The sequence below is a fragment of the Euprymna scolopes genome, chromosome 22, assembly GCF_053919585.1.
Source record: "Euprymna scolopes isolate OS-2025 chromosome 22, ASM5391958v1, whole genome shotgun sequence".
Lineage (NCBI taxonomy): Eukaryota > Metazoa > Mollusca > Cephalopoda > Sepiida > Sepiolidae > Euprymna > Euprymna scolopes.
The window spans coordinates 81,407,054-81,424,460 of record NC_136503.1 but is presented as its reverse complement, the minus strand read 5'-3'; the positions used below and the strand labels follow the sequence as shown (position 1 = coordinate 81,424,460).

The 17,407-nt window shown below is 33.6% G+C and overlaps 1 protein-coding gene across 9 annotated transcripts in view; it reads right to left on the bottom strand.

The window, feature by feature from the left end:
- The window catches only part of LOC145243504 (FERM domain-containing protein 8-like), a 218,103-nt gene that overhangs the window by 13,018 nt on the left and 187,678 nt on the right, over positions 1-17,407 (bottom strand). For all 9 annotated transcript variants that reach the window (XM_080106459.1, XM_080106461.1, XM_080106463.1 and 6 more), the window contains 4 exons: positions 16,421-16,519; positions 12,214-12,272; positions 8,233-8,399; positions 4,298-4,504 (listed from right to left, as the gene is read on the bottom strand). In XM_080106459.1, coding sequence (XP_079962585.1) covers positions 4,298-4,504; positions 8,233-8,399; positions 12,214-12,272; positions 16,421-16,519 — 532 coding nt within the window. The remainder of the gene's footprint in view (positions 1-4,297; positions 4,505-8,232; positions 8,400-12,213; positions 12,273-16,420; positions 16,520-17,407) is intronic.

The following is a 17,407-nucleotide window of genomic DNA, read 5'->3' as shown; positions in this document are numbered from 1 at the left end:
ACCCCACATGTAGAGAGGACAGCATAAAAAAACAACTTTATTCTTACACAACAATATCAATTTCAACTAAAAAGAAGTCGAAAATAAAAGAAAGGCACCCAATGCACATTTGGTAGGGGAAAGAGACAGGAAGTCAGTCTTTGATGAAATAAAAGTCAACTAACTCTCCTAACCTCTTCATGAACTTTTTTGAGACAAAATTAACATTTTAACATTTCAGAGAGAATGGTTAAAAAGCAAGACAAGAAGAGGAAGGGGGAAAGAAACAGGAAAAGAGTAAAAAAAAAGAAAAAAAAAAGAGTAAAAAAAAGAAAAAGAAAAAGAGAAATAAAATCCAACCAAGCAAATCTGAAAAAAAATTTTTATCACTTAAAAACGAACAACTCACATTTACGTATACATTCTCAGTCATTAAAAAAATATATAATTCCTCTTCTTAATGTCTGTTTTACATACTAGCAAGTATTATACACCATTTAGAAACTGCCTTGCAAACTAACCTATCTCTGCCCAGGTCTTTATTTATCCTTCTTTCTCTAAAGTTCAAACTTATCACTTCCTCCCAGGTTTTCTTTGGCTTATCTTTATGCACTAATTCAACTCTTCTACAGTTACTCATAAAGAATCCTCATCCATTCTTTCAATGTGACCATACTATCAAAGTCTCCTCTTTTGCACACATCTCCCTATACCATCTAAATTCAATTTTTCTCTGAAGTAATCTGCTCTAAGTCTGTGTTTAACACTCATTACATATCCATAGTATCATTCACAAATCACATTGTTGCATGCAATACATATATCCTCATAGATTTACTAAAAATATATGAGCAAACGATACCCAAGAAAACATTGTGGATTCATCCACCATAAGAGAGAATCAAAAACCAGAGTCCTTTGTCCCTATCTATTTTCTTCTCCATAAAAGCAGAGTTAGATACAGGGTTGATTTTTTAATGTGGGGAAAATTCATCTACCCAAAACAGGCACTCTTGATGGAGACAAAAATTAAAATCGCTTCAATCTAGAAGGATTTCTCATTCATCAACTAACGACAGTAATAAAGTCTAGTATCAGATGTTGCTCCTAGGTAGATAATGTAACCAAACAAGAATTATCGGCAATGACTGGAGAGCAGAATTAAAAGATGTGAGAAGACGCAGTAAAACAACTGACAAACTATTCAAAATGTATGATGACCACTACAAAAAAAAAATGAACTGACCTTTAGATTAGACTATCAGGGCTACCTGGTGTTGCTCGGGATGATTAAAAAATAGCAGATGTTAAATAGTGTGTGTAACATTTGTGCCTCTTAAGCACAACTAAAATAAAAAATAATCTCACTATTGGGTTATTGCTCTATGCAAAATATTGACTTATGCCTCCCGGGTAACACCAACAAAACAATGAAGTTATTAATCCTATTTGACACTGATGAAATTTGTTCCTGCCACTCTACGAATTATTTGTCATTTCCACCCCAAGGAATTAATTTCTTTTTTTTTTTTCTTTTTTTTTTCTCTAAATTTTACCGATTATACATTCGGAACAATGTTGATCCAAAAAAAATATCAACTCTGTAGAGTTTTGATTTGAATTTTGTTTTGGTTTAGCCAGCCAGCCAGCCAGCCAGCCCCCCCCCCCACACACACACACATACCACACTTGCCGTTTATATAGATGAGTAAAAAATAAATTAAAAACCTTAAAATTAAAAAAAAAAAAATCAAAGGATGAAAACATCACGAGTTGTTTCCCTTGCACTCGTCTGCTATCAGTTATCTCCCTTGACAAGTTTTTTTATTTATTTTATTTTATTTATTGCATTTTCACCCCAAATAAGGCACATTGCCACTTTGATGTAAGGGGCTATTATTTGGGACATAATTTGTAGGGGTATTAAGTAGGGAGCTGAGTAGCAAGATGTCTGTTTACATTACACTTGAACTTCTGCATGTCGGTACAGGAAAGAAGAACCCGGAAGAGAATAACAAAGTCTAGCAGTCCTAAAGAAGTTCAGTTATGCCATGCAGGAAAAGAAGACAGATTCTTTTCCCTTTTTAACAACAGTGGCCAGTACCAGATGAGTGACCATTTGGGAAGGCTAGGTGCTGTATGTACCTTCTGGGAAGGTTGGACGTGGGGCCAACACCCTCACCCTGTAAAAAGAACTCCTTGCTACAAAAACACCTATAAAAGTTGTAGATGGCCTATGCCCCTCCAGGGCTCAAGGGCTATGGATGGATGGAATTCAACTGAGCGGGTGGTGGGGTGGGGGGTCTTTTTTCTTTTTAGCTATTGTATTTACTAACTAGCAAGTGGGTGCTCAACCTTGCCAGTCGTAAAATATGCTTAAATGTATTTTGATTTATGCAAATTTTGTATTTATTATTAGAGCTGATCTCTATCAAAAAAAAAAAAAAAGTAAGTATGAGGATCGAACCCGAACCCTTCAGGCAAAGTTGTACATTAAAGTGTGAAAAAAAAAAGTGCAACGTTAACCATTGCCCCACCGCAAGATGCTAACAGAAACACGTTTGAATTTATTTAATTACTTGGATTTGGCAGGTGCCCATTTTAATGAGTTAATGAGGTCAAGTTTGACTGCGGGATAGTATTTCATTTACTGCGGAACGCTTTTTTTAAATTTTTATTTTCCCAAGAAAAAGACTAACCCACATGCGGCGAGCGACAAATGTTGAATATTTATCTTCCCGAAATCGAGCAAATTAAATAGACAGGTGAGCTTCGTTGTTAACTGTGAGATATTACGATTTATATGTGATATAAAAAGTTTTAAAAAGTTGTGAACCGACCGACCGCTTCTCTGAAAAAAGCCTTTTGTAGACATACAGAAAAAGCGAACACACATACATACATTTTTGCTTTTATATATATAGATAAACCATTCTTGGTGTATGATTACTATTTCCTGCTAATTTTAGTGTTATGTGACCAGTAGCTTAAGAGTTTAGCAGTTAAATATTCACGCACACACATCTATGTTCTATTTATGTATATTTGGAAAAAAAGTGCGGGCTCATTCCTTGAGGAATTTTTCATATAAAGAAGAGTTGTCTGTGTGTATGCAGGTCCAGGTAAGGAGGAATGGGCTGGGTGGAGGAGAAAGAGAGGCGGACGGTGGAGGGGAAAAATAAAGAAAGAGCGATGGCTATAGAAGTTTTAATAGAAAAATGTTTGACATTTGCTTGGGGTGTGCTAGATAGCCCTGCTAATCTATAATATAAATCTCACCTGTCTGTTTAAATGTATGTTTGTATAATGTTTGTATGTCTGCCCAAAACTTTCAACAGATGCGACGGATTTTCACGAGATCGATATCATTTTGAAGCTTGACTCTTTGGATGACAAATTTTGAAAAATTGGCTAAAAACATTCATTCTTTTACCTTCAATTAGGCACTTTTCTACAAGGAGGGGTTGTTTTTTTTTCTCGCTTATATTTGTGAAAGTCATCCCCTCTTTTCGACTGACTATCCTTAATTTAAACATTCATCACTTCCAGTTTGGCGATGGGCGCAGCAGCAAAGGCGTCACGTCTTTTTTGTTTTTTTTCACATTGTTTTCCTCTTTCGCGATACGGGTTCGAGCCTGCATGCATATTACCACTTTTTTTTTTTTTTTTTTTTGCTCAACACACACCTCCAAACACCCGGGCAACGCCGGGCACCCAGGTTAATCAAATCTAAAAGGTATAAAACAAGAAGTTAAAAAAACTAGTTTTGCATGGGTAATTAAAAAAAAAGTGAAAAGGAAGAGGTTTAATACTGTAACATGGTGCAGACATGCATACGCAAATGCATGCAGAATGACGCCATCCGTAAAAAAAAAAAAATAAAAATAACTATAAAAAAGTAAAAGAGAACGATAACATGAGAGACGTGGAGAATGTTTGAGTTCACGTTAGAGGCGTGAATGACATTTGAGAAGACAACCATGCGGTTGACGTCATGGCCATAACAATGAGAAAATAAATGCCGTTGTTACAAAGAAACAGCAAGCTGAAGTTCTTTCCTATTCTTTGTCTCCGTTGTGACTGAGCATACATACGTGTTCGTTCTCGGACAACATTACAACACCTGATTGTATCCATTTGCTCAATACATTACACATTTGAAATGCTAAAGGCTAAAACTAAATAAAGAAGAAGAAAAGAAAAAGTAGTGGCTTAATTTTCCCAAATGAAATGAGCTTCAGTTGTATAGGCTTTATTTTTACATTCATAATGCAATCGCCTGTTACAATAAGAACACTAAGAAGAAATCTTTACTCACCCATAAAACGGGTACGACCATAAAATTTCCAGGTATTTCTTGTAAAGGAAAACCTTTTCCGATTCCTGATCTTTAAATTCTTCAGCTACAAGTTTGAATTCTTGTTCAAACCGACATTCTAAAACTGGACGTGAAGGATTTCGCAGGCCTGGAATCTGCCATCTCTTTTTGCAGAGAAAATCTGGATAATATCTTTCAGGGTTGTTCCTGAGAAAAAAAAAAAAAAATGGTTTTGAAAAAAAAAAAAAAAAAAAAAAAAAAAATGTATAACTATTAAAGAAACATCAATTTGTATGAATCAGCATATTTGATGCCAATGTTCACATTGGTCTCCTTACTTCGTTTTAGAATAACATATTCACATTAAGGATCACATGAAGGGTGTCAACATCCATAATGTAATGTAAAGAATTCAAACTGACTGGATTCAAACTTTGTTCATGGGAAACAGCCACTGGAAATGGTTCAGTGGGAGTTGTTTTAGTTTTTTTCTGAATTTTATTTATTACATGCATTTTTCTCCTCAAGAATTCTTCATTTTTCTAATGAGTCTATGGAAGAAATGTTGACATACAAATATTGGTTGTTCCGTGTGAATGAAACAGATCTGTAAAATGTACGAAAGTTTTCATTTTGGAAAAAAAATTATTAGTGAGATTGGACTTTGGAATACAGCAAAATTGTTAGATATTCTGCTTCATTTTACTTTTGTCAAAGTTCTCAGAAATCAAGAGCCCCCCTTCCTGGGGCTCACACTTGATCTCTATATGAGATGCATAGATATTCGAATATTCCATTACAGTTTTTCTTTACCTCTCAAACACTGAATTAGTAAAGAAGTTGAGAACATAATTTTCCTCTCCTCAATTGACCATATAATTATGTTATAGTATAAATTTTGTTTTGCTCTCTTGGTTTTACTGGATTCTAGGACAAGAATTTATCTAGTCTGGTGGAGTATCCAACTTCGTGCTGTTACTTGATTTAACATCACTTGGAGAAGATGTACCATTCCTCGTAAAAGCCAGTGTGGGTTAGCCATAATGAGAAGATCTTATTTGGGCTGCGAATAGAATGTGATTTGGAATATTTAGTCAGGGTTTACTTCTAGGGAAAAGTATCCTCATGTCAGGTTGTTCTGACAAACCCCTTAGACACTCAAGGACAATGTTATGCATATGAAACCCTCTCAATTCTTCCTCCATAAAAGAATATGATTCGCTAGTAAAACCATAACTACCGACTGGTAGAGACACGTGGGTAATACGTCGAAAAATACACCGAAGTCAAACGGTAACAATATAGCAGGTCCGACCATAAATACTCGTTCAGTAAGGTGATTTACAAAAATATTACTTAAATAGTAGCAAAGTTCACTCAGCTACTTAAAACGAATATATCCCTTTCCGGGTCATATATTTCAAGCGAGACAGACGGACGACCCACTTACAGAGACAGGTGGACGCATGTAAAAAGTCAGTGTTTGTTGTGACTGTAGCGCGAATGAACATCTGCGACATTTCTATTTGAAAAAAAAAAAAAAAAAAGCCAGCGTACAGAAGAATGTTTGAATATGAAAATAGAAGTTACGAATGCACAAAAGGTTTTGTTTCTATAATCAGAGTATGTGAAAAAGCATGAGAATCCAGAGTAATAAAGTAGTTCTTTTTGCAAGAAATTTACGATTAATGGTTCTTTTCATTATTCAAAGTAACCTTTATCGCACTGGGATCACAGATGATTCTCTTGTTTCTATGTTTTTTAGAGTATGGTTTCCGTGAATCCAGCTTAGCCTTGCTCTTAATATAAACTGTTTGGTTCAGAATTGAAAACGTTGCCACAGCTGCTGCAAAGGTGGATTCACTCTACCATGCTAGAAAACTACTCACACCTAACAGTATCATGTGTCTCTACAAAACTATCATTCGCCTTGTACGGAGTATTGTTGCCATATCTGGGTTAGTGCATCTATCACTAGTCTCTTCCTTTTAGAGCCCAAAAAAGAGTCTCCAATCTAATAGGTCTCGCACTATCAACTAAGTTCCATGCCCTGTCCCATCACTGCAATGTTGCATCCCTGTGCCTCTTTTACAAATACTTTAATGGAATATGCTCTGATGAACTTATAGCACTTGGGTCTCTTTGAATAAATACTCTTGACTAACCCAACAAACAGCAAAATCTCACCCCTTCAATGTTGAGGTCTCTAGATGCTGGAAAGCCTACTTCAATAGCTTCTTCTCTCAAACTGCTAGATTTGGGAATTTTCTCCTCGCTACCTGCTTTCCTGACTGTACCGACGTGCAGAAATTTAAATGGCATGTGAACAGACATCTCACTGTGCAACTCCCTAAATAGTGCCCCTGTAAATATGGTCGCAGATAAGAGCTCCTTAGGCCCATGTAGCAATATGCCTTGTTTTTTATGAATAAAGACTAAAACAAAAATTATGCAGAGGATTGACAGTTGCACAGAAGCAATGTCATTCTCACTTTGTGGATTTACAGTTCCAAGCCTATATACAAGCAGAGTTAGCAAGAGACAGAGCTAGAGAGACGAAGAGAATTAGAGTGTTTAAGACAAGGCCTGTAATGGCCTTGAATGAGGATAAAGCAGAGATCAAGACAAGCGTGCAATCTTTCAACAAGGAAACATAGTGAAATAAAAGCTGTCTGAAAATATAACCGGAGACTCATAGTTGTTTCTTTGAAAGAAATGTTCATTTCAGTTTTTGAAGTTCATTTGTTGTTAAGCAAATGTGTGTTTATAAAATATTATATGTCCTCTTGAACTGTATATATATGTAATGTATATATGTAAGCATTTATAAATATTAGACGACACGACGAGTCGTTACTTTGGAAGAAATGTTCATTTCAGCTTGTGACAGATTATGTACTGTTATGTAGAAAAAGATATGCAGAGAGAATGTTTTTGTAAGAAGAAAAGTTAAGTAAAATATTTAGAAACAATCAAGGAAGGAATGCAGCCTTGGGAGTTGAGTATTAAAATACTAAACAATAACTTTGGCCAGAAAACGTGACTGAAGGTCATATGCTAGGTCTTTGTGTGGTCAAGCGATATAAGCACAAAGGAATCGTTACATATATACAAGCAGAGTTAGGAGTTAGCAAGAGACAGGGCTAGACAGATGAAGAGAATTGGAGTGTTTAAGACAAGGCCTGTAATGACCTTGAACGAGGGTGAAGCAGAGACTAAGATAAGCGTGCAATCTTTCAACACAGAAATATAGCGAAATAAAAGCTGTCTGAACATATAACCGGAGACTCCTGGTTGTTTCTTGGGATTGGTTGTTTTTGTTTTACAGCATATCAACCCTTTTCAGGTTATTTAATGATGAATCCAGTGATTTTGAAGAAAATTTTTTAATAGAATATATTTGGGTTTTTTTTCAAGTCGGTTTCTATTTAACCCATAGTTGGGATCCTAACAGGTACTATCACTCTGGGTCAGAGTGGACCTGGCAGCAATGGCAATTAAGGAGTGGCTTCAGACTCCCCAAAACCCGCAAGGTGGGACCTCACCATCGGATATAGTTTAAGGTCATATGCAGGACCAGGTTCTTGGAGAAGAAATGTTCAGCTTTTGACAGATTCATCAACCAAGACCCCAGATAAATGAAGGTAATGTTTCCCTGTTTGGCAAGGTATAATTCCCACAGAAGATGTTCCATCCCTTTGTTGTTAAGGAAATGTGTGTTGATAAAATATTATATGTCCTGTTGAATTGTATATGTGTGTGATGTATATATGTAAGCATTTATGAACATTAGACGACACGAAGAAACTTCACTATATACACAACTCATCATATACCCAACACACTTTATATACAGCGCCTTACATATATATAGACCTTATCCCCCCACAATGTAACAGATAGGGGGAGGGGTGATTAAATAAGAAGATACTTACCGACAAGTTTGAAGTGGATTTTTGTTTTTACTATCTGGTCCATATTCTATAATGAATTGGATGGCTGCAAGTCGGTCATAGAATGGCCGGTCCAGGACATAACGTCCTTCCAACACGTTGTAGCGGGCTTCGTGGTATAACAATGAGAGCATAGTTTCATCTTGCAACTAAGACAGAATCAATAGAGTTTGACATTAGAGTAAATTTTTAATGATTTATTTTTTTTTACTTTATTCCTTAGAAACAAAAATCTAAGAATATAATGAAAAACTACAATAAAAATGATTATCAAATGTAAACATATTTTCATTACATCTCTAAAAGATACAAGAAGCTCTGATCAAAATATTTCAACTATCTGGTTGGAGTCAATCATTTGTGACTAGTAATAGGAAGATTCCTATATTCTTCCAGATTCTGATACAATTAATGATTCTGTTTTAAATTTCTAATTTCGATACAATTATCAATTTGGATTCTTTTTTAATCTCTAAATATTAAGCTATTAAGTTGGGGTTTGGTGGGGGCATGATACTGTAAATACTTAATATGTGTTTATAATTTTGAAAACGTTAAAATAACATTTGGCGATCTAAAGATTTTCGTTTTACTGTTAGTTTAAAATCAATAAATATTCATCATTTTATCATTAATACCAGCGACGGAAAATTTAGTTTGAAACAAATACAAAAACAAAACACTTAAAAGAATCATTTTTGGCAACGGAAGATAAGCACAAAATTTTCTGATTCCGATACCAAAAAAAAAAAAAAAAAAATTTTGCTTCCAATTTCTATTAACCGTTCAAGTACTATCTGTAATAGAATCAAAACACATGCATAATTCTATCTTGTTAATTTGCATGCATGACTAAATACAAAAATATCAATCTAACATCTTACCAAATGTTGAAATTTAAAATCCCATAAATGCTTACATTTTTTTTTTTGAACTATGAAATGATTTTATTTTTTTTGAACTATGAAATAAAATTTCATTTTTTTTTGAACTATGAAATAAAATTTCATTTTTTTTTAACTATGAAATAAAATTTCATTTTTTTGAACTATGAAATAATTTTTTTTTTGAACTATGAAATAATTTTTTTTTTGAACTATGAAATAATTTTTTTTTGAACTATGAAATAATTTTTTTTTTTTTTGAACTATGAAATAATCTTTTTTTTTTGAACTATGAAACAATTTTTTTTTTTGAACTATGAAATAATTTTTTTTTTTTTGAACTATGAAATAATTTTTTTTTTTTAACTATGAAATAATTTTATTTTATTTTTACTATGAAATAACTACCAAATAACTGTTTTTAAATGATGAAATAATTTTTGTTTTAAAACAGATAATGTATTCAAATTACTTACAGTATTGTTTGGTATCATAACATTAATGAAATAAAATTGTTTGAAACTATAACATATTTCGAAAGGTAAATGATGAGTTTGAAAGGATAAACATAATGCAATAAAAATGGTGTTTATCTGGTTTTACTCCAATAGTAAAATAATTAAAATTGCACACAAATTTTATTGTTTACATACCTGTTAGATTAAAAAAAAATGGCTATACACCAAAATGTATGTAAATTCATCCAGTATTTTTTGTTTTAAAAAATTCAAATCAAATCATCCCCCACATAAATTTTGGAATTAATTCTAAACATGGGAGGGTGAGGGGGCTTTGTTGACTCAAAGTTTCAGTCACATTCTTTTGTCATTGACTTTAATAAAGGCGAAAAAAAATGGCTGATGAGAGAAGTCAACAATCAAATTTGTTTGTATTTTCGACGTACTGTCTTTTTTTTTCTTCTAACACATGCTACTTTGTTTTATTTTCTTTTTACGAATAGTTTTAAATATTGAAGAGACAAAACAGTTTTATGCTACTGCTTTTTTTTTAAATAATACTTAATAAGCAACCATTTTGATTTAAAATCTATTTATTACAGTGAAAAAAAAGGAAATACACATTCGAAATGTGTAAATATGCTACAATAATCGATAGTTTAATAAAATTGAGTCAAATTTATCGCTCAAGACAAAAAAGTATTAAAACAACTTTTTTCCCTATTTCTATGTAATACTAAATTGATTTTAACTCCAAAACGTTCTTGATGTCATCATCTTAATATATATATATATATATATATATATATATATATATATATATATTCAATTTGTTTTTACATAAGCAGTAATTTGTTGCTACACAGTTATGAGCATGTTTCGGTCTTCTAGTATTTTGTAACTAGAGATCTGTTCGCGCAACAACGCTTATATTCAAAAAAGGTTTTTTTGAATATAAGCGTTGTTGCCTGAACAGTTCTCTAGTTACTAAATACTAGAAGACCAAAACATGCTCATAACTGTGTAGCAAGAAATTATTGCTTATGTAAAGACAAATTGAAAATGTAACTTGCTCTACTTCCGTATTGAGCACTCTTGTATTAACCTTGTTATATTTCACTGGTTACCCTACCTTTGAAAAATAGCAACCTCAAATTATATATATATATATATATATATTATTACTGTGTGTGTGTGTATATATATATATATATATATATATATACACACACACACACACACACAGTAATAAAATTAAGTTGAAAAATGAATTTATAAACCTATCCAGATAAAAAAAGTTCTACCCAATTAAGAGGAGCAAACAATAGAGTAAATTAATAAGATAAAGAGTAACATTACATAGGAACTTTATTATATTATCAAGTCAATAAGAGTTATAGAAAGAGGAATAAGGGAGAAACTTCTTTAGGCCATGGCATTTCAAAGCTAAATGCTTCTCGTCAGAAGAAGAGAAAAAACTGGCATTATACAAATGTAAAGGTAAAATGAAAATGACTTCAAAAACATTCAGATTAGAATTGGGAAAAAAATTGGGGGGAGGAGGTATCTTCCTTTGTACTTTGAGATTGTTTTCAAAATGGTGGGCCTCATTTACTTATTTAAAAATAAAACTACTGGGTCAATTTATTTATCAAAGTTACAAATGGATGAGAAACAAATACAAACACACAAGATGTTGTCCAATAGTATTATGATATTAATACAGAGACTTTTGAACTCCCATGTCTTGTGATGCACGAGGCAGTCAAAATATGCCACTGTTTTCGAGCCAGTGTTGTTCCAGTTACTTTCTGTTGCAATCAAATATCCCTACATTGTTTGCTTCTAGTTCATTTATGGTCATCCTCTCTTTTTTTTTACATCAGGAGTTCACTGAAGCACTTGGTTGGCAATTCTCTCTGGGATCAATCTTACGGCCTGTCCAAACTAGCCTAGACGTCATTTGCAGATTATTGATGATATTACCTGTTGGTTACTGTTAGTTCTGACTTTTTGGTTAGTAATTCAATCATTCCATTTGATCCCTAGGATTTTTCTAAAGCACTTGGAATCAAATGCATTCAATTTCTTCTTTTGGCTGATATAATGAAGCCATGCATACACACATACATACATTTAAGGCTTCCTTTAGTCTTGACAGACTATGGATACTCACTGTAAGGATGTCTGCGTGTTAAATTTTTTTGGCAAGAGTCTCTAACCACATCTCTCCTGAGTCGACATTGTTGAATATCAGTGGCAAGTGGAGATTCAGGACGACTGGAAATAATGCAGAGATAAGCGGAAAGCACATACAGTGCAAAATCTAGGTCAGAAAGTTTATGCTTATTGTCCCACATTATACCGTGATTCTTGGTTGACCTTTTTAATACCCAATCTATGGCTATGGCGAAAGCAAACATTCTTGATGGAGTCCAGTGATCACCACAAACTAAGTAATACAGAGATTATCTTATTATTTTCCCTTTCTTTGTTAGACTGGTATTAGTTGTTGAAGGAATGTAATCAAGTTTAATAAATGACAATTATTTCCCTTATATTTTAAACTTCTGTAAAAAATACTTCACAAAAAAAAAAAAAAAAAAAGGTTGATTGCTTACATTCATTTCTTCTTCTTTTGGGTAAAATACATTTCTTTGAAACATCAGCATTGGAGTATCTGCAAAAGAAAAACAAAACAGAATTAATTGAAAAACAAACAAGCCGCGCATGCATGGTCCCCCTCTGATGCTGCATGTGAGATGACGCCAACAAAATAGTGAATGTGAGAAGGCCAACATTACCTTCACATTTTCGCAAAGTTTAAGAAAAATCTAATCGATGGATAAAAAGTTATGGGGCAAAACGTGCCATTTTTGGCTATTTTGGGGCATTATTTTACCTTTTTTGAGCCTCTGGGAACGCAACGAGAATTTTTGAAAAAAAAAAAAAAATTTTTTTACTATGCACATCTATTTAATGAAATACAATTTGTGGTAAAATTTCAGAAAAAAAACTAATGGACGGTTATCTGACAATCGTACGGACTAACAAGACGCATGGACGCCACTGAAAACATAGGTCCCTCTCCGATAAATCGGGGGACACACAAGACTGATTTTAAAACCAAAAATTTGAATCGGCAAAATTTCAAGATTAAATTGTTTAAAAGTAAAGGTGTGTGATGTAACAAGTTACTAGTGCTCCATTTGTTTAGCTTACATTTTCATTTCCTCCTTTTTGTATCAAGGGAAATGGGATGCTGTCAAATCAATAGCATTGTGCTACGTCTGCTCTCAAAATAAAAAAACATCACTTCACATAAAGGTGCCAACTCAACATTTTTGAACTAATGAAAATGATTTTTTCTCATTTGAAATGATACACTTAGTGAACCTGCGTTAAATACCAATTTTAAATAAAAACAGTGATGAATAAGAAGCCAACATAGCTCAACAGAGCCAGAAACATGATACCCAATGAAGACAATATTATGCTCAGCTCCAAAGACCTTGAAGGGCCAGAGAAGTGAATATCTCATCAACTCACGCACACATATTCACACACTGACAAAAGCCACATATGCATATAATGTTTCCTGAACCCACACACATATCCATACACACACAAAGCCACATACGCACAATGTTTCCTAAATTCACACATGCATATTCACACTGATATTGCTCCACACGTGGATAATGCAATGTCTTGACTTATACAGGGTTACCCCCCCAAAAAAACAAAAGCTAAATGGAGGCCATCTAGAACATTTGCTGTAGAACGGAGAAAAAAAGGCCAAAGACCCTTGTGTTTTGATGTGATGTTTTGAATATGATAAACTAGTTATGACCAAAGTTTCATTTCATTCGGACAAAACACTAAGAAACGGGGCCTAATTGGAGTTGTATAAGATCCATCCCATACCAAGAAAACCAAGACTAAACATATAAAGATGTGGCAGACAACGATGGCATTAAAACATAGTAATGGCAAAATAACAATCCTTGGCTTAAAAATCCAGAGAGTAATTTTCCAAGGGGATAGTTTATCTTCATTGTCTTTTGCTTGGAAAAGTAAGTTGAAAATAAGTCATATACCATCTATTATGATTATGAAATTCCTACAGCTATGTACCTAGAAATCAGAGCTGTTAAGCCGGATATAGTGATATGGAACAAGAAGGAGAAAGTAGAAACCTTAGTTGAAGTAAGTGTCCCTAAGGATGCTGACCTAAACAGAGCTGAGAAGGAGAAGATAACGAAATACTAAGGTCTTATGTACGATATGAAAAGAAATAGGAACCTTAGGAAGATCTCTATCTTTCAAGTAATTATAGGAGCAACCAGAGAGGAATTTTACTTGTTTGTTAGGCAATAGATCTGCTAAGTAAACTACTAAACAAAAAATGGGTGTGCCTACAACCTGAGCCAGGGCTGCCAACAAGATCCAAACAAAAAAATCAACTATCTGCTCTTCATGGATGACAAGATTCAGATATTGCCTTAAGTCAGCTGTTATAGATTGCACATCATTTCTCAAAAGATATTGGAATCACTCAGAACTGGGAAGAAGATTCAAACGGAAAACATACAGCTTGATGAAGGTACTGGCACCAAAGACCTAAAAGATCAGGAACAGTACAAATACCTTAGCATAGAAGAAAACGACTCAATTCAACATGGCAGAATGAGAGAAAAAAAATAGGCAGAGAATATGTATGCAGAGTAAGAAAAATTTGCAAAACACAGCTCACAAATAAAAACAAAGTAACTTCCATTAACCAGCTTGCTATGCTAGCTTTGGTACTATTGACTGGTCATAAAATGACATTAACAGGTTAAACACAAAAACAAGAAAAACGCTGACACTGTATAGAGTAATGAACAGAAATCAGTGTCTTCTTCTAAGACTATATCTACCCAAACGAGCAGGTGGTATGGGTCTCTCAGAAATTGACCACCAATACTGGGCCACTATTTTGAACATTGGGTAATACCTCATGAGTTCCACGAATCCAAACCTTAAGGTGATATATGAAACAAGAGCCAGCAGAATTATCTCCATCACAAAACCGGGCAAATATTTTCAACAAAACTGTCTTACAAATGAGACAGAATCACAAAACAAGCTTGCTATGGGAAGAGCCTAAAAGAATCAGAAAAAATACATGAAGACCTTCCGTTGTAGAAAGCTGGATGAATGGATGGACTATCACAGGAATATATAAATAAGAAAGGCTCTGTTGAGTGACCGAAAAGAGGAGCATTTCATAAGGATCAGGAGAGAATGACGATAGCTGCCCAAGATCAAGGCTTGATGAACAATGCTTTTAAAAAGATGAGTGGTCTCAGTAATAACAATAAGTGTGGGTTCTGCCACACAGAAGTAGAGAGTGTGAGTCATTTGACATCCAGTTGTAAAGTCCTGTCGGGGGGGGGGGGGCTATTATACAAATCGATACAATGGAGTGTGTAAATATCTCCACTGGACCATCTGAAAAAGCTGAATATCCATACCCAGTGAAGCAGTAAGTCTTGGGAACATATTCCAGAAAAAATAGTTGGAAATACGCCATACACCATCTATTATGATTATGAAATTCCTACAGTTATGCCCAGAGCTGTTAAGCCTGATATAGTGCTATGAGACAAGACAGAGAGAGTAGAAACCCTAGTTGAAGTAAGTGTCCCTAATGATACTGACCATAACAGGGCTGAGAGGGATAAGATAACGAACTACCAAGACCTTATGTGCAATATGAAAAGAAACTAATCTTAAAATATCCATCATTCCAGTAATTATAAGAGCAACTGGACTCATAAAAAAGAATTTCAAAAACTAGTAAATATAACTGGTGAACCAAGTGCAAGACAAATACGAACAATTGCACTCAAAGTAATGGTTAGAATTTTAAAAAGATCTATTGGTTGGCATGACTGAAATAGTGGATGAATGTAGGATGCCCCATATCCAGCAAAAACAAAATGATAAAAAAAAATACACGTTAAATACTTGTGTTATCTTTCAAGATAAACATTCGATAAACACAAGAACTTTTAACTTTTCTAAACAAAACATCTTTCATATCACAGTGAATTTGTAAATATAGAAATATGTTTTGTTTGTTAACCATGTTTTTATTTCGTTTATTCATAATTTTGATGAATTTAGCACTTGCCAAATGGTGACCCATTCTCAATCATTGAGAACATGCATTCTTGTCCATTTTTCCCAAGTAGTTTTACTTTTATAAAGAAGCAAATTTTAATTTTTCCAATGTACCCCCCTTCCCATGCTAAGAATGGCTTTCTAAAGTATCACAAGTTTGAATTATTTGGAGGTATCTTCCTGGTTCCTTTAGACGGTTTCCAACATGGCATCACAAGATTGTCACGCATACTTTAGTGATAAAATTTGATATTTTTACTTAAAAATCAAACTACTAAATCAATTTATGTGATTTTTGGAATATGATATTTTCGTTTTGTCATGAGTACGTACATCATATATATTTTTTTTCTATTTTTGTTTTTTTAATATGGAGAAATTCTGGACAAGCGTCCAAGAGAATTATGGTTCAAGGAGTTTGATGCCAAAGTGTGCAGACACTGTTTTTGAGTGATTGTCATGATTGTATGAGGTACAAATTAAGTTTAAACACACAACGTCAATTGAAATAACATAAATATTTCATCGTGTTATTATTTTAATCGAAATGTGATAGCATGTCGATATTGTTTTTCTTCCGAATTTATAATTAGTTTTATTTTTTTTTTTAAATCATGTTTTGTCACGTTAAATAATATTTTGTGTCCAACAACTCACCTTTCTGGATATCCACTCGAGTGTCTGTATGGCGTAGACACAAGTCATTCCATTGCTGTACCAAATAATAAGGACGGTGGGTTTTCTTGAGACGGAGTTCTGTAAACAGATTTTAATAATTGTACTGAATCATAAAAATTTTCAATAATTCATATTTTCGATTATTTAACTAATTTCATAAAATTTCATGTAATTTGTTTGTAATAATATTTACCATCATCGAGTTTAGTAGGTAAGCCCCCCCCCCACCTTAATATTCTATCTTTATGAAACTATTCTGTCATCCTCCACTCTATGATAAAGATCAATGTGCATTTATTTGTATATTTATATAGAGAGAAATAAATGTGTGTATATTTAAGAAGCATGTTTTTTCATTCAGACAAATCTTATTAAATAACACAGAATGGGATTTTTTTTTTTTTTTGAATTGTCCATTTTTTAATATTTTGGTCAAATTAAACAACTTTATCAATTTATATGAGGTTTTTTGATATACAATATTTTCTTTTTGTCATGGATATGTACGCCATGCTGATTTTTCTTCATTTTTAAAAAAAAATTTTTTTTTAATATAAAAGTTCTGAACAAGCACCCAAGAGAATATTTCCCATCATTGTGGCTAGCAGGTAACCCTGCCTCTTATTTTATCTTGAAGAAATTATTCTATCATCCTCCCTCTGTAGTAAAGCCCAATGTATATTCATTTGAATGTTTATACAGAAAGAAATAAATGCATATATTTAGGCAGCATGTTTTCATTTAGGCAAATGTTATTAACTCATTGAAACCTATGTAGGGCATAAGCACGTTGACACACCGGTTCTTGTTAGATCACCAAAGTTAAGCAACGTTGAGCCTGACTAGTACAAGATGGCTGACTATTTGGGACTTCCAGGTGCTGTATGTGCTCTCTGCTTATCTCGGCATTGTTTCCAGTCATTCTGAACCTCCACTTGCCACTGGTATGTAACAATGTCGACTCAG